General features: G+C 48.0%; 1 protein-coding gene across 10 annotated transcripts in view; it reads left to right on the top strand.

Annotated features, from left to right (window-relative positions):
- Positions 1–20,898, top strand: part of ERI3 (ERI1 exoribonuclease family member 3) — a 123,078-nt gene that overhangs the window by 17,615 nt on the left and 84,565 nt on the right. For all 10 annotated transcript variants that reach the window (XM_037069688.1, XM_037069686.1, XM_037069685.1 and 7 more), the window contains 2 exons: positions 13,132–13,248; positions 19,422–19,481. In XM_037069688.1, coding sequence (XP_036925583.1) covers positions 13,132–13,248; positions 19,422–19,481 — 177 coding nt within the window. The remainder of the gene's footprint in view (positions 1–13,131; positions 13,249–19,421; positions 19,482–20,898) is intronic.

Here is a 20,898-nt window from a genome sequence, read left to right as displayed (position 1 = left end):
TTCCACTGAGGTCCTCATAGTTCAGGTTCTCCTTAGGGCATCTGCTATTTTGGTCTTCTGGTTAACAAGGACAGTGGGGAAATTAGAAAAGCTCAGGATAAGAGGAACAGAAATCACTAAGAGCACAAAAATAAGACTTAGGAAGAAAAGAAATTGAGTGTGGTTTTAGCGACTGATTCTCATCCAGACTAAATAAATTCATCACATGGGAATTCATTGTTCCAAGGAATATGATAATAACTTGCTCTTTGTTTTAATAAGGACAAAAAGAAAGGAATTTAGATGGAATCAGAAAAGAATGAGATGTGGAATGAACTTCTGAAGAGACAGTGAAAGGACTAGAAAATGGTGTGCCAGTTAGACTGCCCTAGCACGCTCTCTGAATGGCTTGGGGTTTGTCCACTTGACAGAGAGACTGTGAGCAGGTCTGCGTGGCTCCTGGAACCGGCTCGGGCTGTGAAGGAGAACCGCCCGCCCCGCTCCCCTTGTGACTGGCTCCCAGGAGCTTTCAGTACTTAGGGCCTCTGCAGAGTGCACTTCTGATTCTTACGGGAGTGTGCCATACCCCTCGCTACGTAGGGGCAGAAACAAATTCTGGGCTGGGGCCTACCTGGAGGCTCGGCATTGGGTTCATTCTCTCGCCTGCCTCTGGTTCTCAGAAGTCCCTGAGTCACCCTATTGGGACTGTCCTGAAGGTATACCGCTGTGAAAAACTTACAGGTGTGAGCTCTGTTGTACTTTGGTAAGTAACGGTATTGGTTATAAACATCCTAGTAAACATGTGATATTTTACCATCACATTTACCATTTGTCATCATTTTTGCTGTTTATTTTTGTACTTTGTTTAGCTAGGTGAAACAGGAATGGTCGGTTTGCCAGTAACAGGCTTTCACTTTCTGTTTTTTGCACTCATTTTGCTTCACATATTTTGATTCAGATGAACAGAATAGGTATTGGTTGAATATGAGACTGTTTTTCCATTTGAAAACATTTTTTTCACTTTAATTTTAATTTAGGTAGTTTAAAATGCTCTATAGACTCTAAATTTGAGGAACACGGTTCCTTTCTTGCTTTAGGAATTGTTTCCTGGTGTGGAGGGAGGTTTTTATATGGATTCTGAGAACCGTGGCTTCTCCATCCTGCTGGCAGAGGGCACGCTGCTCATTTGGGTGTGTGTCTGGTGGTGGTGGTGGTGGTGGTGACGACGACGACGACCCCGCGCCCAGGGAGCAGCCTGAAAGCTTTGGTGGACCTTCTGTGTGTGTCTTTAACCCGGGGGCAGTTGTCTCAACACCTCAGTGTTCAAAAAAGACCAAAGCAAAGGTAACTGAGGAAAGCTGCCTGCCCTCCCTCCCCGACTTTCCTCTGGCCACCCCTCAGGTTCCCTGGTACAACTTTTTTCTCACCGCCCTATAGCAGTGCTGCTGACTGTTGTCCTTCCGGTCTGTATTCAAAGGCTCAAGGGCCCAAGGGCCCATGACTCTAGAGAAAGATGACTTTTGGGGTTGGGATATTTCTAGTGTTTGGTCTTTGTCCACAAGGAGGTTTTTTTTTTAAAGGAAACCTTAAAGAGACTCCATCTGCATTTTGAGTTAGAACTGTGAGCAAAGGAGTTTCTTTTTTATAGAAAACCGTCCAGATGCTAGGTTATTTTGGGAGGGGAGGGTGAGAGAGAGGATGGTGACATGAGAAGGAATTATATAGAAGAGAGGCATTTGGAGAATTTCAGTATGACTTAGAGCTGGCACTTCATTATTAGTCCTTTGTGAAAGAGACATTTTGGAAAACTTTATGAGAGAGACATTTAAAAAAAAATTTATAGAAAATTGGTTAAGATCCCTACACATGAAACTATATGGCTTCCCTTCACCTCCATTCAAGGCTGAAAGGCAGGATCCCCTACTTCGTAACCCCCACCCAATGCAGACGTAGTGTGCTTGGTCTGTGTTCAGCTTCTCCTCCTCCCCACTCATGTGACTCCTGCACACACCCAGCGAATGGAAACCTAGAGAGAGGACCCACCCCACCCTCCCCACTCACTTGTCCTGGCTGCGGCTCCTCCAAATGGGAGGGGTTGGGCCAGGCTTCTGAGCAGGAGAGCCCAGTTGTTGGGTTGTGGTCTGTCTGGCTGTGGCCCCCGTCAGCCTGTACTTTTTTCTGTACACACAGGCGAAGGCGCTGATGCTATTCTTCTAAACTGGGAAATGAAATGCAAAACTGACGTTAATGTAACATTATGGTTGAGATTAAATGCACCAAAATCAGGAAATTCAAAGTTATGCTTCCCATAGCAACTATAACTCAGCCTCATCTGGCGTGTGTAGTATTTTGTGTTAGTGCGGATGGTGTTATATGTTAAGACATTAAAGTTAACACCATAAGCAGAGCACAAAATGCTTGAGGGGGCTGAGTTATGATGACTGTGTGAGCCATAAGTGTTCTTGCACAGGCTCCTGACTCCTGGGATAATTTTCCCCCTGCCCATCAGACCAGTTATTGCCTTTCTTTTTAGTTATATCTCTGCTCTAATACCTCTCTTCTTTCAGGGTCACCATAAATGAATTCCTCTACTGGTGGCCAGTGATGGTGGTGGGAATGGGGCAGCTCACTAGGCCCTTTTGTCCTTGTCATTGCTGCTTCCGTAAATGTGGTGCTTCCTCCTCCCCTCCCCCCTGCTGTTTCCTGGTGGTCCCTCACAGGGACGGCCCTCCCCCTGATTCTCCCTGTGACTCCTCACGACTGCTCCCTGAAAGGGGACCAGCATTTGCCCTCTCTGCATCTTCATTCTGTTGTGACTTCACCGGAAAGCCGAAGACCCCTTCTTTACGTGGAGCACACACAGTAATGGAGAAGCAAAATATACATCTCAGGGCGTGGAGAACTGATGCATGGTTGTGTTACAGGATCGAAGTGGGTTTGTTTGCTCTCTTCAGACAGCTTCTCTACCCTCTACCTTTAAGTTGTCGTGGTGTGTAGTTAGTCTGTGGAGTTGCCTCGGGGTGGGGCCAGGAACTTTCCTTGGGGAGCACTGGGTCTCTGGTAACAAAATCATCACATAATTTAGTACAAATCAGGAAGCATTCTCTCCCTTCCTGCCAGCCTTTTATTATCCTGGTGGCCTCCCCAAGGCTGAGACAGCTGTTGGAATGCTGATTTTGTTAGACACTGGGCTAAGGTTGGTGATGGGGAAGAGCTCTAAAGAATAGGGCCATTGATAAATGGTGAATGAAGTCAGGAACTGTAAACTAAGGGTGACACTGAGCTGCCCTTTAAGGTTTTCATTGGAGATGACCATACCAGAAATGGGCAAAGGAATGGGGAGGACCTTACTGTAACCACCTTAGAAGCAATGAAAAGGCTTTTAAAAAATTCTTTGGATAGCAACTTCAAGCTCTGTGTTAGATGCTGGGGATATAAAGACTAGTAGAAAACGGTCCCTACCCTCAAGGAGCTCATACTTGAAGAGAGTAGACACCATTTAGCAGTGTAACCACTATCACGTAGGTAAGTGCCTGATACAGTGGGGCACAAAGGAGGGGATTGATCAACCCTGCTTGCAGTTTAGGGGAGGGTCGCATAGGTTTCCTGGTAAGAGAAACCTAGGAGACTGGAGAGGGCCAAGTAGGTCTGGGCCTTCTCAGGACTGTTGGAGAAGGTGCTCAGAGTTACCTGGGAAGAATTGAGCTCAGTTTGAAAAAATGGAACTGAGTTGTGTGCTTGTTTGTGGGAATATTGAAAATGAGGAAGAGGGAAGATGAAGACTCTGAACCTATTGGATATTTCGCCATTTGGTTGGTAGGTTTATCTGTATCAGTGACATGGTACTTCTTACACTCAGGCTAGAAGGTCTTATTGGGATGCTATGAGTGAGATTACAAAGGTTTGAAAAGGTTTAAGAGAATTTTAGCCAATAAAGTGTGAGCAGAAAGGGCAAAGGTCAGTGTTGAAATATCTGAGCTGAGGCCTCGAGGCATCTTCACGGAGGGCTCCTCTGCTGCAGCCTCTGCTGCCTTTGAAGGCAGCGGTGGGTTAGGCTTAGGCTGCTGCGTCTCTCCGGAGAGAGGCAAGGGCTGGAGAATGACATGACACCCCACCCCCACCTCCAAAAGTACTGGCAGTTTGGATCTGGATCTGCTAGGTGACCCTTGGGAAGACCCACCTTCCATAGATCAGGGAGGTTTATACCATTCAAAGAGATAAACGGTTGGGAAGGAAGGATTAACGAAGAGGCAGGAGGCCTGGGTAACAGGGAAGATTTGCTACAGCAGAGATGACTGGAAGGCGAGGAGCTGGTGGGGTCAACCTCTCCCTCTGAGCAGCAGCAACAGGTACCAGCCGTGGAGAGAAAGCCAGGTCAGAAAGGGATAGCGAAGAGGAGGTGAATTCCAGATGAGCAGTTAGGTTAAACCCACAGGCTTCATTTTTTTCCTGCGCTCCATCCTGTCTTGTTTATTTTTTCTCCTGATATTGATTACATTTCTTACGTTGTAGACTGATCTCAGTTGTTTGACATGAGGAAACTGATGTTAGCAAATGCTTTCTCCATCTTGGTGTCTTGTTTGGGGAAAGGATCCTGCATCATTTTAATTAAGATGCCATTGGGATGATGATATTTTATTCTCTTATCTTGGGTTCATGATACTTAAAAAGCCCCCACAGTCATACATTTATGTGATGTTTTGAACTTCAGCTGTGAAAATTGAGCTATAGCCTGAAATAAGAGTGTTTCCAGATTGACACGAGCCCCAAAGGCTGGAGGTCTGCAGCAGGAGGGATCGAGCCGGCTGGGACAGGAGAGAAGGGTCTGTGCGCACTGAGTGCTACCACAAGCAAGGCCCTGTCTGGTGCTGAGAGAATCAGAAAGGAGCCAAGTAGACCCTGGAGGGAGAGACAGACAACAGGGAAGCTTTAAACCTCAGGTAGAGGTACCTTGGGATGGGCTGCTGTTTTGGTCCCATCCCTGGGTGTAGTGGGGGATCTGGTCTGTGGGCAGCACGACAGATCTATTATGTGTGCTGTGGTCATTGTCTAGTCCTGGGGAGGTCCTTCGAGCTGCGGTCTGGTCTGAAGGCTAAATGCTGGCAGAGATTCTTGTTTGGAGATGCCGAAGTTGCTGAAAGGAAAGAGCATGCAGGGTCCGCAGTGAGGTTGGGGCAAAGTTGGTTAGCCAGAATAGGAACTGTGAACACACTGTTGAGCTCATAGCTCCTGTGGATACTAGTGGGCTCCCGGGAGTCAGTGGTGCTAAGATTTGGTAAGGAGTGGAGTGTGGAACCTGGGGTGGTTGTAAATGGGATGCTCTGAGCTAAAAGTCCATATCAGGGAGAACTGGTACAGGTGAGTTCTTTAGTGGTGATGTAGGTGGTTACTCCTCTAGGATCTGTTTGATGAACTGTTTGGCCATTGGCCTATGGGAGGTAGGTGGTGATGATCAGGTGGATAGGATGTTAACTGGCTAGCAAGCTTGGAATCTTCCTCTCCAAAAGCGTGATGCAGACTGAGAGCCATGGGTTGAGAGTGTAGTGTTGGAAAGGGGATCCAGGGACAACCTGCATTTTCCATAGTTTTTTTCCACCACTAGAAACATTTGAATGAAAAGCCACCTGATCAACTCAGAGGAACTGGTAGTTAGTTGGGGATGGGGGACTAAGGGACTAATGAATGGGATGAAACGTGCCATTGTGATAAGGTCTACTCTCACATGACTAGAGACACAATGCTGGGGCGGTCCTTGAAGTCCAGGACACGTGGAATGTGGTGGTTGGTGATGTTGGGGAGGAGCCCCCAACTTGGTGCCTCAGGGTACTGCTCAAACTTGAGCAAGCATCAGAATCACCTGGAGGGCTTGTTAAAACACAGATTGCTGGCCCCACCCCCTGGGTTTCTGATTCAGAAAGTCTGGGATGGAGGCCAGGTGTGTCCATTAAGTTCTCAGTTGCAGGGATGCTGCCTGTGAGGGAGCATTTGCTGAGAACAGACTGTCTTAGCTTTCTCCTTGATAGAATAGGGTAGTAATTCCTGCCCACTTCGCAGAGATATGGGATCAGATGAGCCAGTGTGTGAGAAGGCGTTCGGCACGTTATGGGCAGGATGTCAGTCTGTGTATTGCTTGCTTACATGCCAGTGATTTTCAAAATCTGCTATCATGCTAGCACAACCATTTCCCTGTCCCAGCATCTGGGTGTCAGACGTGGACAGGAAATCTGTGAAGCATCCCGTGGGGATGCAGGCTTCTGTGACAAGACCAGGAGCCCCTGGAGCTATGGATGGAGTTACTGAAGAAGGCCTCCTAAATCCCAGCCAGCCTCTCTGGGTTCTTACCCAAGTTGCCTGATCAGCACCCTCTGCCTGCCTGCGTGGATCTGGGCCTGACTTGATCACCTGTCACTTACCCCACTCCTTCATCCCTAGCTGGTGGATCTTTAGTACAGTTTTTGCATTGGCTGGAAAAATGATCTTTGTCTAACTAAGCCTCCAATTCATCTTGTAATCTCAAGAATGTTGCATGACTTTTCCCCATCTTGTTGGGGGTTAACTGAACAGGCTTTGGCTGCATATGCCCAAGTCCCAGAATGTGGGACCTGGACCTCCATAGTGAGGGGAGCTGGGCAGACTTTGTTCAAATGAGAAGCGACATAGCATAGTGGTTCAGGGTATGGACTCCAGAATTGGCCTGTCTGGATTCGAGGCTAGTCTCCACTGCTCACTTGCAGTGTGGCATGCCTTGGGCGGTCACTGGTGCTCTTTATGCATCACTCGCCTCGTTGGCAAAATGGGGTTAACAGTAGTACCAGTCTTATAGGACTGTTGGGGGGATAAATGTAAGTGCTTAGGATAGTGCCTGCCATGTAACAGCTGTATGTGTCCGCTCTTATTAGTAGAATTACTACTACTACTGCTATTCTGACTCGTGGCCTCGTAGTAACTATTGGGGTACAGCAGGTGAATGAGAGGCAGGCCTCAATTCTCCGGGAAGCGTAGAGAGAGCCTGCGGGCCCTCTATCAGCATAGCGGACAGAGTCAGGCACTACACAGAGAGATTTTTTTCCTCTAGAGGAGTGGTAAGTTGGACTTGGCACTGCTGCCATGCCCTCCCTTAGTGCTGCCTCCAGGGCGCCTCTCCTACACATAACCTGAGATTTGTTTCAATTAATTCCGTGACAAATATATGTACACAGGTAGCTACAAAGAAATCATTTGGTGGTTTGCTGCCTTGAAGGGTTGGCTTCATAGAGGCCACTAATATCTGAAGTCATTACTATTGAATGTCTAAAAATGTTTGAGCTGAGGCCAGTCCGGAGTCTTGTGCAGACATAACCATGCACACCCCTGGGTGAGCATACAGTTTCTAAGACTTTTGGTCTCCTCCATTTATTGGTATTAAATATATGTTTTTAAATTCAGATTTCTGTAAATTATAATTCACTGTTCCCCGCCCCCAACAAAGAATAGCATTATTCATTTGCAGCTTCTTTTCTACGTTTTAATTGCTTTGGAGTCTGTGGGGATGGGTGAAGGGGGACATGTAAGTGAAAAATCAGCCCTTTAAAGCTACGATATTTTTTACCTTTCCTTGTCCTGAAACTTCTAGTATCAGCTCTCATCTGTCAAAGTGTAAATCAGCAATTAAAACCCAAACAGCCAAATGCCAAAGATGACCCGAAGCACAAAGCAACTGACAAACAAGTCCGGACAAATCGACGGGTAATTTATAAGCTTTGCCCTAAAATCTAATTATTTGGCAATTCGAATTTGCAGCCAGCCAGGGCTTGGCAATAAATTTAACCCGCCATAAATTATTTAGGAGCAGGCTGTGGTGTAAATCAAAACCACGAGTGTTTGTTTAAGAAATAAGCTCCTTGTGCATAAAATGTCTTTTTTCCCCCCAAGGAAGAAACTGTTAAGCAAAACACGCCCCATTCGTTGCCCAGTGCCGCTCTCACCTCTCCCTCTACTTCCCTCCTCACTGGGGCCTGGAAGCTCCTTGATCCCTCGGAGAAAGGACCTGCCATTTATGGGACTTTTATCCAAAAGCCAAATATTTGGATATAACCCATGTTTTTGCCAAGTACTACTTTTTCTGTCTTATGGTGTGATGTTACTTTTGGATTTTATCAAAACTTTCTATGCAGAGGCACACACGTTTTGAAATTGTCTTCAGCGGATGAAGGGAAGGGATAGATGAGTGGTTACGGTCTGTAAATTGAGGGAATGCCAGTTCCTGGGTTGAGAGGGCGAAGCCATGAAAAATCCGCTCATTCCCTTGTTTCAGACAGGACCATAGAGCCATCTGCTCAGGCAAAGGGGAATCTGTGCTTTGGGGAAAAGGTCTGTAGTTTGCTACACTATTAAACCCTCGGTCCCATTATCAGAGAATCCCAAGGCTAACCTAAGTCCTTCCTGCTTAAAATCCTTTTGTTATTCTATCTTCAAATATAATCTTATCACTGCAAATACTGCAGTTGCAGGGAGTTGGAATACCCCGTAAACAACCTGTACATTTATTTCTCGTAATCTACTGATTGCGGGTGTGAAATTCCATTTGAAATGCTGCTGCGGCTTTGTCCTCGGTTTGTCAAGAAAGTCTCTGGGGCTCCTGGTTGAGCAGTTAGAAAGCAGCTGCATTTAGAACCCTTGTTCCGACGTAAACCTCTGCTCATTTAACAAATTAAAAGAATATTTGCTTGATGCTTTCTTTTTATCTTTCTGTCTTTCCTCCCTTAAAAAAAAAGATTAGCAGCTGGCATTTTATTGAGGGAGACAGCAGATGCAGTTACTTTAGAAACATAGATACTTTGAAAAACCTGAATTCTAATAGAGGCTTTGACCTTGGTTATCAAGTTGTGGCCAATCCCCATCCACCGTCAGCCTTTTGGGTTTTTGGTGCTCTACTCTTGGACAACCTAGCGCTGCATTCCACTTGAGGATGGTGTAGGGTGACCAACTGTCCCACTTTGAGCCCTAAAAGTCCTGTGTTCCAGGAAACCAGGAGTGTTCCATGTCTGGATTTGAATTCTGGCTTACCATCTTTGCCAGCCTAGGTAGATAACTTCACCTCTCTGGTCCCGCGGAGAGCTCTGCCAGAGCAGAGTGTTATCTGTTGGAGCCTGTGCTTGGCTTCTGTCTTGCCATTTATCATCCCTTTCATATGTTTACTCACCAAAAGTGGAGAGGGTGAAGTCTGCCAGAATGGAACCAGGTGCTGGAGATACAAACCAAAGGCTCCTGGTTCCTGCCCTCCCCCAGCTTGGAGCACAGTGCCATCTGCATCCCTGCACCCATAGTGGCGTCTGCTCCGAAGCAGTCCTCTAGGACTTTCTGCCTGGAGAGTTCACATTTATTGCTCTGGTAACTTGAAGCAGTTGCTCTTCCTAGGAGATAGACTGAGCTCCTCAAAGACAGCCTTTCAGACTAAAAGAATCAGATTTTTCTTGGCTCTTCAGATTTCAGGAGCTGCTAATCCTACTTTCTTTAAGTCTCATTTTCCCCACGTGGAGTTCCAGCTCCATTCCTTACAAGCAGTATAACCTTGTGCAAATGACAGCTTCTTTTGGGGCCTTAGTGTATTTGTAAAATGGGGCTAATAATGGTTCCCACCTCATGAGTCGTTAGGAGTCAGTGAGATCTTTGCATGTAGCAGGGCGTCTGACACATAGTAAACAATAGATGGAAGGAACGGAACCATTCCGTTTTCTGCATGACCCCGTGGATGTTGGGTTCAGCCTCTCTCTACCCCTTGCCGAGACTCTGGGCGCCTCATGCAGAGGAGCCGCATCTCCTCGTATTTATCTGTCCACCCCCAGCAGCCCCTGCCTGGTAAGTAGGATTGGTCCATGACCTCATGATGATGGTGATAATGATGATAGGACCGATCTTCCAGGATGAGTAAGGGTAAAATAAATTTCAAAGCACACTGTAAACTGAAAAGCCTAACACTTGGGATGTTCCTCCACTAAGGTATTTATCACAGTGCATTGTTCACCATTTGCTCACGTGTCGTTACTGGTCAGCAGTCTGCGGGCCTCTTTCGCAGCAAGTCCACATCTTCACCCTAAATCCCACTCCAGCACCTGTACTCTGCCCTGCACGCAGGTAGTTTAACTGAATGCAGATGACATACAAGTGTAAGGAACTGTGAAATTATTGACAGAGGAAGCAAAGAGGGCTGGTAAATACAAACTGGTTCTTTCCTTTATGGTGCTGCCTTTTTAAAGGCAGACACTCAACTATTCCTTAAAAAAAAAAAAAAAACCCAAAACCTAAAACTACTTTCATCATTCTAAGGGAGTGATGAAATTGGAGGAGGGAAAAGGAGAAAGAGTGAGAATAAGTTTCATTATTGAAGCAACTGCCCCTAGAAGCTGGCGCTTAACCACATCTTCATAAGCTCTTGAAATTAATGTGATCCACCTATACCTTTGGGTACCCTCTCTGAGCTACCCCTCGTTTCTCATGGAGCTGAGGCTTGTTTGTTCCTCCTCTCTGGGAGGGCGATAGTGAATATGAGCGCTTAGGTTGGCTCCGTCTCCCCAGGGGCGAAGAAGCCAGCCGCAGGGAAGTTTGAAGATGGAGCTGCAGTGGGGAAACCCGCAGGCCAGGTTTCCAGAGAATCTGCTGGGGATGCCGACTCGGGGCCGGTCAGAGCAGGGGCTGAAGTGCGTACTGTTTTATAATAAATACTAATGAAATTCTAGATCCATAATAACATTTCGGATATCTGAAACAAACCATGTGCTTGTAAAAAAGTGGAAAGAGATCAACTTTAAGTCATAAATTCTTGGTAATAGAGGGTTTTTTCTATTTGTGTTTGATAGATATTTTTGTTTCCAGAGGAATGTCAACTCCTAATTTCATAATGTATCATGGGCTTAAGAAAATTGAATTTAATAAAAGCCAGAGATGAATGGCATCCTTAAAGGTCCCAACACTTGTCTTTATTAGCAGGACAAACTGCAGGTCTCCAAACACTGCTTCTCTCGAAATGAAAGTTTAAATGAAAAGTACAGTTGTGTCACAGGTTAAATTTCATTGTGGGCCCAGCTAACATTGTTAGTGAGGAGCTGGCTGGATTTGTTTCCTGAGACACCAGGGCAGCCAAATTCTCCAGGCTCTGGAGCTCTTTCTGTTGGGAAGTTTTTTTGTTGTTTTTGTTTGTTTGTTTGTTTTTGCTTAATGGGAGAGGAAGGATACATCTGAAATTAAGGAGTCAGATAAGCCTGACTCAGATGAGCCCCACCTCAGAGTTAGTTCTTGGAGATCTTGGAGATCTGATTTTAAGGGGGACCAGTATGTGTCTTGTGTGAGTGTGCCTTTATTTTGTTTTCAGCACAACACTCTCTTCCACTTGGCCGGTTTTGTGGTGTATGGCCAGTGAGAGGCCCAGGGAGTTGGGGAACATGCTGAGAGGAGAAGCATCACCCAGTCTGAACAGCAGCCTGGGCCTCTTCTCTGTTCCCCCTCGGCTCCAGCCTTGCAGCCTCTCTGCCCTTCCTGCTTTGGGGGGCTCCTGTCAGCTTCCCCGTCTTTGGGTATCACCCCAAGGAGACCAGGCAGCTAGAACCTTTGAATTTCTCCATCGTGAAATCTGATCGCCTTGCTTTGGTCCTTGGTCCTGCTGTAATTTGCCAGATAAAACTAGATGCTTTGACAACAAGTTTGATGGTGGGTGTGTGTAGGAGGAAGGATGCCTCGCTGCCCCAGGAGAACAGGACGTTGGCCCTTTCTCCCACCTTTCCACGTGCCTGTTTCTTGCGTGTGGTCAGGTGCGGAACAGCTTCCCTGTTGCCTCTCTGGGCTGTCCCTGGGGAGAACCAGTTTGCCTTGATTTTAGTGGTACTGGAAAGGTCTTCTCCAGAATGGGGGCCCTGGGACAGGGCTGTGGCTGGAACTGACTGCTGGGACCCTTGATTGGGCAGAGCCCTCCTTTTCTCTTTCTCTCGCTCTGCAGTGGAGGCCTTTTCCACATGCTAATTTTACTCGGAGGATTTTGCTTTTATTTATTTTTTTATTATTTCCTATTTGTCTCTTCCAGATGTTTTCAGGCAGTTTTTTTGTGTGTGTGTTGTAAACTAATTCCATTCATGTTTTAAAAATTTATGAAAGCGCTAATAAAAATGTCAAAGTAGTAAAAATGTTAGCTTTTCCTCTGCTTTGATTAAATTTCGCAAACTGTTTTTGAATATTAAAAAGCAATAATTTTTTTTATTCTCTCTGCTCGTTTCCCCTCTTCTCTCTGGTGCAAGCGTGCTCTCTCCTGCCCTCTCCTCCTGCTCCCGCCCCCCCTCCACCCGCCGTGCGTCCCTCCCTTCCCAGGAGCGATGTGTGAGGCTTGCTGCACAGCCAGCCTTCTGCAAGCCTGTTTGCACACCAGGACCTTGGTGCCGTGCATCTCTATTAAATAACGGAGACAAATTAATCTTAGAGACACCAAACAAATTGTCACTCCTCCTCCTTCTCTTCCATTACGTTCCAGTGGACTGGGAAGGGCTGGTTAAGCGATTTGGGGTGGGGTGGGGGGAGCTGGTAGGAGCAGGGACAGCTTACTGCCTGAAAGAAAGGTGGGAGGCAGTAGCTCCTATTACTCTTACTCAGTTTTCTCCTCTTTAGTATCCCCTTTGGCTTTGTTTATTATGTATCTTTTTTTTTTTTTTGGTGGGGGTAAATACTAATGAAGAAACTCAGCTCTGTTTAAACTTCATGTCCAGGAAGCTATGCCCTGGTCTGATGGCTGGTTGTCTGTATGGAGATCCAGGGCCCTCCCAGGGCAGGGACCTGGGCTGGGGAGGGAAGGGCCGACTTTTAGGGGCTCAATTGAGCCAGCCTCTGGTAGAGAGCCACTTGGGGAAACTGGGGCAGAGTGTACTACTTTTTCACTTCTTTCTAGGCCATGGGATGGAGCCTGTGCATCGTCCCTGGAACCTGTGAGAATGTTCACAGTGGGCGGGTTGGGGCTATGACTGAGTTAGTGCCATCTCACTCAGTCTGGGTTTGGCCTGGCAGGAGGTAATGAGTTCAAAACACTCCCTCATTCCTGATTCTCAGAGTTACTATTTGAAATGGTTGACTTTTAAAAAAACTAAAATAAGCAATAAAAAACTTATTTTTTTCTCTTCTTTGTCTTTGCTATTCCAGGAAATCATCGAGTTCCCCATCCTGAAGCTAAATGGCCGGACCATGGAGATTGAGTCTACCTTTCACATGTATGTCCAGCCTATGGTCCATCCACAGCTTACTCCCTTCTGCACCGAGGTGAGGGCCCAGGAACCGGGCAGCAAGGGCTATTGGGGCAGGAGCTTTGGGGTCATTGGTATACGGGCCGATTAGTGACAGTTAGTTCTTATCAGTGGTTGAAGTGGGTGCGTATTGGACCCCACATCTGGGTCTACAGTCTGCTGCTCCACTTGGGTCATTCTGATCATTGGAGACCCAAGGAAAGCAGTGGCACAATCTGTCCCAGCTTCCCCAACATTTTCCCTTTCTTGCATCCCTGCCCTTCCCGGGGACCTGGCATTTGGGGTCTTGGAGCAGGATGGTACTTCTGGAGCTTAGCTTCTTCTCAGTTTCATTTCCCTTCAGGCCCCTTGGCAACAGGTGAAGGTTTTAGCTTCTGAGAAGGAGAGGTTCGGCTTTCTTAGCTTTCCAGCAATGTTTCTCTGTCCTCAAGGAAAGTAGCCCCATGTGAAACCTTGGCTGAGTTTGTGGGAAGCACACTCTATCACCAAGGAAAGAGGAGCAGCCCAAGCAGGGCATGAGCACAACCTGGCCTGAGCTGCAGTGTCCTTTTCCTAGTTCTAGTCTGGTGCTGTGCTTGGCCACCTGATAAGCAGGTTAGTATTGGCTCCATTTTACAGACTAACGGAGCTGGGACTAACGGAGATCTTGATGCTTGCTGGAGGCTCACATGAGCCATTGGCAGGGAGGAGGCCCATCGGAGTGCTGACTCTCATGACTGTCCGGAGAGCCCTCTGTGGCCCTTTCCCCTGGGCTGTGTTATGTTACACTCTCTGGCCACAGGCTGTGGCGAAATCCCAAGAATGGTCAAGAATATGTGGTAATAGAGGTGATAGGAGAACATGAGGGTTTCTAGAATTCTTTCAGAATTTGGCACTGGGGTACCTTAGAGACTTTGTGCCTTCATTTACAGACCTACTTTTTTTAAGCATATGAATGAAGAAGTTCTCCAGTAATTTCAAAACAATCTCCTTGGTGTGGAGGAAGGGCCTGCCTGCCACTGGTGGGAGGGCTCGGCAAGCTGCGGCCTTTAGCTTCAGGTGGCCCAGAAGATACGAGGCCTTGGGGGTCATTCCTGGGCTGGATGCCAGTGCTTGCTGCCCGGCTCTGGTGGGCCTTCGGTTGCAGGCGTCCGTCTGCCAAGGTGTCCAGTCTCTCAAGTCTATCATTGTTGCAGCTAACGATGCTGAGGTTCTTGCTTCTTTGGGGGGTCTGCTGTTTTTTCATCCTTTCCCTGGGAATTACCTATACCACCAGGGGGTGCTAGTCTGTCCTTTTTGCCCCTTTTGAAAAAGCAACATTTTAATGATGATGGAAATCCCTTTCTTGATGGGAAGGGAAGGGAAAACTTTCCGTGAACCAGCCAGTTACCTGAGCCCTCCAGTGGTCTGAAAGCAGAGTGTCCTCTGTCCTTCTCTTCCTCTTCTCTGTGTGTAAGTCCCCCTCAGGGGACTCAGCTCTAGCTAGGCTGCTTGGCATTGACGGATGGGACAGAATGCTGCTGGGGCTCGGCCTGGGTGGGAGTGGGTGCCCAGTAGTGTTGGGAAAAGGAATGTTTTTTAGAGTAGGGCTGCTGCTGCTTGTTTCCTTTTTTAGGAGAGGGGAAGGATTGTGGGACTATGGTGAAAGGTATGTGGCTTTTTTCTAGGAAGTTTCACTCAAGGACATACATATGGAATTGGGGTGGAGTAGGCAGGGTGGTGTTGGAAAATCCTTGTTATGATAGTGAAGGTGTGGCTGTGCTGCAGGCACTGAGTCGACAGTCTGCCTGGCCTTCCAGAGCTCCAAACGCTCCCGACCTGGTCCCTGCCTTTTTGTCCAGCCTAGTATCTCCCTGCTTCATCTTCCCCTCGCTTCCCTCATCTAAAGGTCACCTTCTTACAGTCTGCCTCTGCACGTGATGGTCCTTCACCTGGGTGATGCTAGCACTCACCTCCCCCAGCTCCCGCTTGTCCCCTAGGACTCTGCTCAGGGTCACCTCCTCTGGGAAGGCTGGGCTGTGCTCACCCCAAAATAACATTGACTATATACATTATACTGTAATTGTTTATCTGTCTCTCCATTAAACTGTGAGTTCCTTGAGGGCAGAAACTAGATCTGATCCACCTGTTATCCATCATTAGGGCCTGATACCAAGCAAACACTTAATATGTGTTCCTTAAATGAATGAATCTTGTCAAGGAATTATTCAACCACAGTTACTCTGGCCTGTGCTAGAGTAACTACTGCTGATTTGCTCTTTTGAGCAAGTAAAGTCTTCCTCGGAAAACCTGGGATCCTGCAGACATTGCCCTGCCTCCACACCCCGTGGAACTGCTGTGCAGAGGGAGCCGGACGCAGGGTGAGGGCTGCTGTTCTCAGACCTCACGCGACCTGGCAGCGGCTGCCTTGCCAGGTGGGGAACAACCTCAGAGCTCCTGGCTGTGCCTAAGCAGCTCCTCTGGTAGAATTTTCTTTCGGGCACAAGAAGTTCTTAAGAACTCTTGGTGTCCATGTGTGTGTGTGTGCGTGCATGCATGACACGTGAATACACACGAGCACATGCTTGTGTGGAAGGGAGAAAGATTGGCCCAGTGCTGGCAGCAGAAAGAGGGGTTCTGCTTCGGATAAGTTTGTAGCCCGCATGTAGGCACTCTTCCTGTTCTGTGTCATGAACATGGCATTGGCCCTCTTGAAGTCCTTTCTTAGTTTCAGTTGACAGTCGGCCTGGGGACAAGGTTCTGACAGAGATAGGATGGGAGGTGTTTCGTTCCTTCCCCCCCCCCTTCTTTACTACCTTTAGAATCTGCTCCAACTCAGCAGATCTCTGTCTTAAGCAGCTGGATTGCCACACAGTTCCTGACCATGGGCTATCTTTTTTTGTCATCGTCATTGTCATGAAAAAAACTAGAAAAATAGCCATTTTGCTAACTGCCAGTAAAGGGTTTTCTCTTGCACCTGCACTTACAGAGGGTGAGATTTATTGGTCTCTTTGTCTGAGCAGGAGGAGTGAGTGGGTCTGGTTATCAGATTGCACGCCAGAGACAAGCGCTTATGTAATCAACAAACTGTCTCGGTGTCGGAATACGATTGTGTTGGAGATAAACTGCGAAAGGAGAAAGTGCTGGATGCTGACATGCTATTGGCACCAAGTATCCTGGGCTGCTTCCTGTAGTTGCTAGTTTTTATGATGAAGCCAGCTCATTCCTGGATAAAGCCCTTGTGTGGGTAGGGGATCTCAGTAGCTAGCCGTGTTATCAGTCAGGGTCAAAAGCCCCTCGCCTTGCGGTTTCCGAGTCTGGGGAAGCGGGAGTTAATCTGTAATCCCTCAGTGAAAGGAACCACAGAGCACGCATTAATTCTTCTTCTCACCTCTCCAGCTTTAAGTGGTTAAGGTCTCTGAGCTCTGTTTAGCCTGTGAGCCCTGGTTCTCAGCTTAATAATACTTGGCTTTGCTCTAGTACCTTTCATTGTGGGGATGTGAAAGCTTTTTATAAATATATATTAACCCAAGTGTGAATGAATTTAAACTGTAGCATGAAAGATTTAAGTTATGCCTAAGGTAGAACTTCCCAGTGTTTATTTTATTACGTTTTCTCTCTCTCTCTCTCATAGCTTATGGTGTAAGTCTTACAGGTAGGTGTCTTACTGATTATCAGTGTCAGGTATAGGGGCTGACTTTCTTAATTTCACCCCATCTTTATCCAGTGCCTTGGCAGAGCTGGTAAGATGGTAGTCCATCCTTGGAGGGATTGATACAGGGGAATGCGGCCTCCCCCTGGAAAGCCACCTCTAGTTGAACCAAGAGTTTGAGGAGAGAACCCCGTGTCTCTAGGGGTTGGGTTCAAGTCCTTTAGGGAGTCAGCTGTAAGCCCTGTTTTGCTAGACCACAGTGGTATGGGAAGCATGGAGAGGGAATTACTAGGTTCCTCTTGGGCTGATGATTTTAAGATTACTGGCCACTGGAGGGGAGTTGGAGAAAGCCCAGGATTTTGGGACCCCAACCCCCACCCTATGTGGGAAGAGGTAGGCCTAGGCCGTAGTGAGAGCTCCTGCACACAGCACCCCTGACATCCCCTTTGGTAGAGTGATATCCTCTCCCAAGTCAGTGGTTTTCCTAGCACCAGAGCAGGTGCTTCTGGTGTACAGAGTTGCTGACCGAATTTCCATCTCCCAGGAGGCAGGGTTCTTGGCAAGGGTGCCATTGGTTTCCTTTGTGTCTGGAAGCCCATCAGTGTTCAGCTAATCTGAGTGACCCTTGGTGGGAGCCCAGAAAACGAGTAGCTGTATCGTACCCTTGCCCCAGGAACTCACACCAGATGTGACATAGGCATGCAGACCCTGGAACTTTCCAAGAAGTAAGACGGCCATGTGAGCCCTCTTTTCCAGGATAATCCTGGCCCAAAGTTCCAGCTCCAAGCTTGGCGCTGTGGCTCGGCTTTGGAAGAAGTAAGCAGGAGAGAAGCAGGGACAGAAAGGGCAGTGGTGGGTACATGGGCAGTAGTCAATCATCTGGATTTGGGAGCCAGAGTTGGTAACATGACTCTGACCCCTGTATACCTGAGACAAAACACAGGGCAGCCCCCTGCTCAGTGTGGGGCTCTGGAAGGCGTAAAGGCTCTGGGTGCTAGCAGGGCTGGGCATAGGAGAGGGCTGCCCAGAGGAACACAGGTTCAGTGAAGGTTTTCATGTTTTTCTTCACTGCTGGCTCCCTAGTTCCTATAATGGGACGCAGCACGTTGCGGCTCTCCATGAATAGTTGTTGGCTAAATAAAAGGAATCTTAGCACTCCGAGATTAAAGCTGCTGACCTGGGGCTCATCGCCCACCACCCCCTCTCCCGCCCCCGGTAGACCATCCTTTCTTCTCTTTGGCTCAGGCCCTCCCTCTGCTGGGCAGTTCTTTGGTCTCCCAAGCAAGGAAAGGGTGTGAAGGTGCCAGCCGGGTGGGCATGCTGTGGGTTAAAGCCTTGTGAAACAACAGTGTAGTTAATCTTTCTAATTTATTTTCCTTTTAGACCATGGGAAGTCTGTAGGCAGCAGCTGTTACCCAATTAAAATACAGATTAATATAAAAACAGTTTCTGGAATATAAAATAGAGTGGCTGTGTCCTTACACTTCCTTAAAATACCACCTAATAATGACTTGATGAACTACAGAAACCCACCTAGAGGAACTCAGCGTTCTTAAAATGAAAATTTCTTCCCTAAAAGGTGTGTATTACCATTCCATGTAAGTCACTATGAGAAAATAACCTTCCCTCTTAGTGCCGGCGGTTTCTGTGAGTTGGGTATTTGGTATTCATTAAATGTAATTGTAGTTTAATTGGAGTTTAATCTGTCCCCCCAACACTTAAAAAAAATAGAAGTTCCCATGCAAGACTTCAGTGCCCCTCTCTCTGGGAGCGGCCATGGGCACAGTGGGCATGGCGGTTTCCAGCTGAGTCTGGCTCTGTGGACGGGACCCCCTGCCTCAGATCCTGGAGGCAGTCTGTTGTAGCCTGTGCTTAAGGGATATTTTCACTTTTAAACGAATCAAAGCAACAAGCTTGTTTCAACCTAAGCCTGACTTGGGTGAAGCGTAGGCCTGTGGGTCAGCAATTCTCTAGACCAGGTTTGTACACTAGACATTTTTTGCCTGAGTTTCCCTGTCAGTTAAAGGTGCTGTTTCCCAATTGGCTAGTTGGTAGTGGGGGCCCAGGTATGCAGGGTGAAGGGTGGATGCCTGTGGGACTCCCCTGGCCCTTCCCTGGAGTTAGATGGGGCGCTGCTGGGCACTCAGGCCCCTAGAAGGGGTGGACTGGCAGCCAAAAAGCATGCCTGTCCTGTGTGGCTTTTCTGTAAGTCCAACGGGAGCCTCTGTGAAACTTGGAGGTGAATTTCCTTGAGATTTTAATTTCTGGGGTGTTATGGAGCCTGTTGAACACAAAAGACATGTAAAATCTTGTTTTTGTTTTTACTTTTGTAAATGAAAACTGAAACAGGTATGAGGGGTACCCTGACCTGCACGTAGCTGCGTGTCCCTGTTGCAGGGTGGCGTGTTGTTAGGACGTTTAGAGATGTCCTGGGACTTTATTCCCAAGGCTCCTGTCAGGCTCTCAACCTAAAGCAGTGCCGGCCAGAGCCCTTTACAGTAGAAGGAGAGAAACAGAAAAGAAAGACTTCAGCCCAACTTTGAGTTTTCCTTCCATTGGCTCTTTATCTTTCCTTTCAGCTCACCGGGATTATCCAAGCCATGGTGGATGGTCAGCCAAGCCTGCAGCAAGTGCTGGAGGTAGGTTGAGTGACCTTTAATTCCTAACCTCTGACCCCTTCCTGCTGCCTTCCTCTCCCTCCCCTCCTGAGAATGTGGCTGTGTAATTTGACTATGATTATGGCTTGATTAGAATAACATTTGCTGTCACATCAGTGACATGCTGTTGAGAGTATTGAACCATTGATCTGTCATCTCCAGCTGTTCCTGTCAGGGTTACTGACAAGATGTCCGAGTGCTGCCAGGAGGCTGGCGGACGGCCCCCACCCGTCCTGGTCCTATGCTGGCCGGTTCTGGGCCTCCTGTGCCGGGCAGGTGGGGAAGTCGGGGAGTGGAGCTGTGGCACTGTGGGACTGGCCCCTGGGACTGGAGGTGTTTTTGTTTAGCTTCAGTGTTGGCTTCTTGTGGCATGTGAGCACTTCATTAACTCACCCAGAGCTCCCTATTGATGGCTCTTGTTTGCTGTCAGCTCCTCCAGGAGGTGCGGCGGGGCCCGCCTGCCCCACTGCAGCTTGCCGCTGGACGCATTGTGCCTGTCGGGTGCAGAGGCTGTACTGGGTAATGAGTCCTAATCGGAATAATTACAACAATTGCCTGTGTGAGGGAAATCAAATTAAAGGCTTTAGAACCCTTGGCAGAGACCACACTTCTAGGATGTTCTCCTCGGGGAGCTGGAAAAGGTTAAGATGCAGCTTCTGGTGCTCAGCCTAAGGGAACAGGGAAGGGCAGAGCCCTGGCTCAGCTCGTCTCCCAGCCCCCTTTGCCAGGGGCTTTCAGGGAGCGCCCGGGACCACTCCTCTCTAGGGGGCGGGAAGAAGAGAAAAAGCCTATGGATCTCCTTAGGTGCTTTATGAGTGTGTGAGCCCAGGCTCCGTGCCCAGTCAGGCTCTGGGAAGGGGCAGGGTTAGGTGCCTGCAATAAACTGGGAGAAGACAAGATGAGCTCAGAGATGTCTCTCAACCCCACTGACCCTCTTCTTTGACAGAAGATTCACACTTACAACTGAGAGGCCTCCTCAGCATTGGCTGCTACTCCTCAAAGGGCCACTCAAGGAGAAAGAAGGGACCTGTCCCTATGTCACAGCCGGCATCCCCAGATAGGGCCTGGCTCCTGAGGGAGGCAGCTTGTCGCTAGGATGTCTCTGGGCTCCTGGGGGGAAGATGCTCCTTCCACACTAATACAAAACTTGGACTGGCGGGGTTATGAGGTTTTTCCCTCAGTGGTGCCCAGTTGAGGGGGAGATGTGGTCTTCGGGAGCCATCCTCCTGCTGAGCCCAGGCCAGCTCAGGAAAGGAGTGCTCAGAAGATTCTGAGTGTCGGCCAGCAAGCTCTTTCTGCTACGCCAGCATACTTTGTGGGGAAGTGGGAAGATTTCTGGCATCAACCTTTCGTAGGCAGTCTTGCAAGATAAGGAGACCCAACCAGGCTCTGCTTTGTC

This window comes from Sturnira hondurensis, unplaced genomic scaffold, assembly GCF_014824575.4.
Source record: "Sturnira hondurensis isolate 20B ecotype Veracruz unplaced genomic scaffold, ASM1482457v3 Scaffold0018725, whole genome shotgun sequence".
Lineage (NCBI taxonomy): Eukaryota > Metazoa > Chordata > Mammalia > Chiroptera > Phyllostomidae > Sturnira > Sturnira hondurensis.
This window is presented reverse-complemented; position numbering and strand designations above follow the sequence as displayed.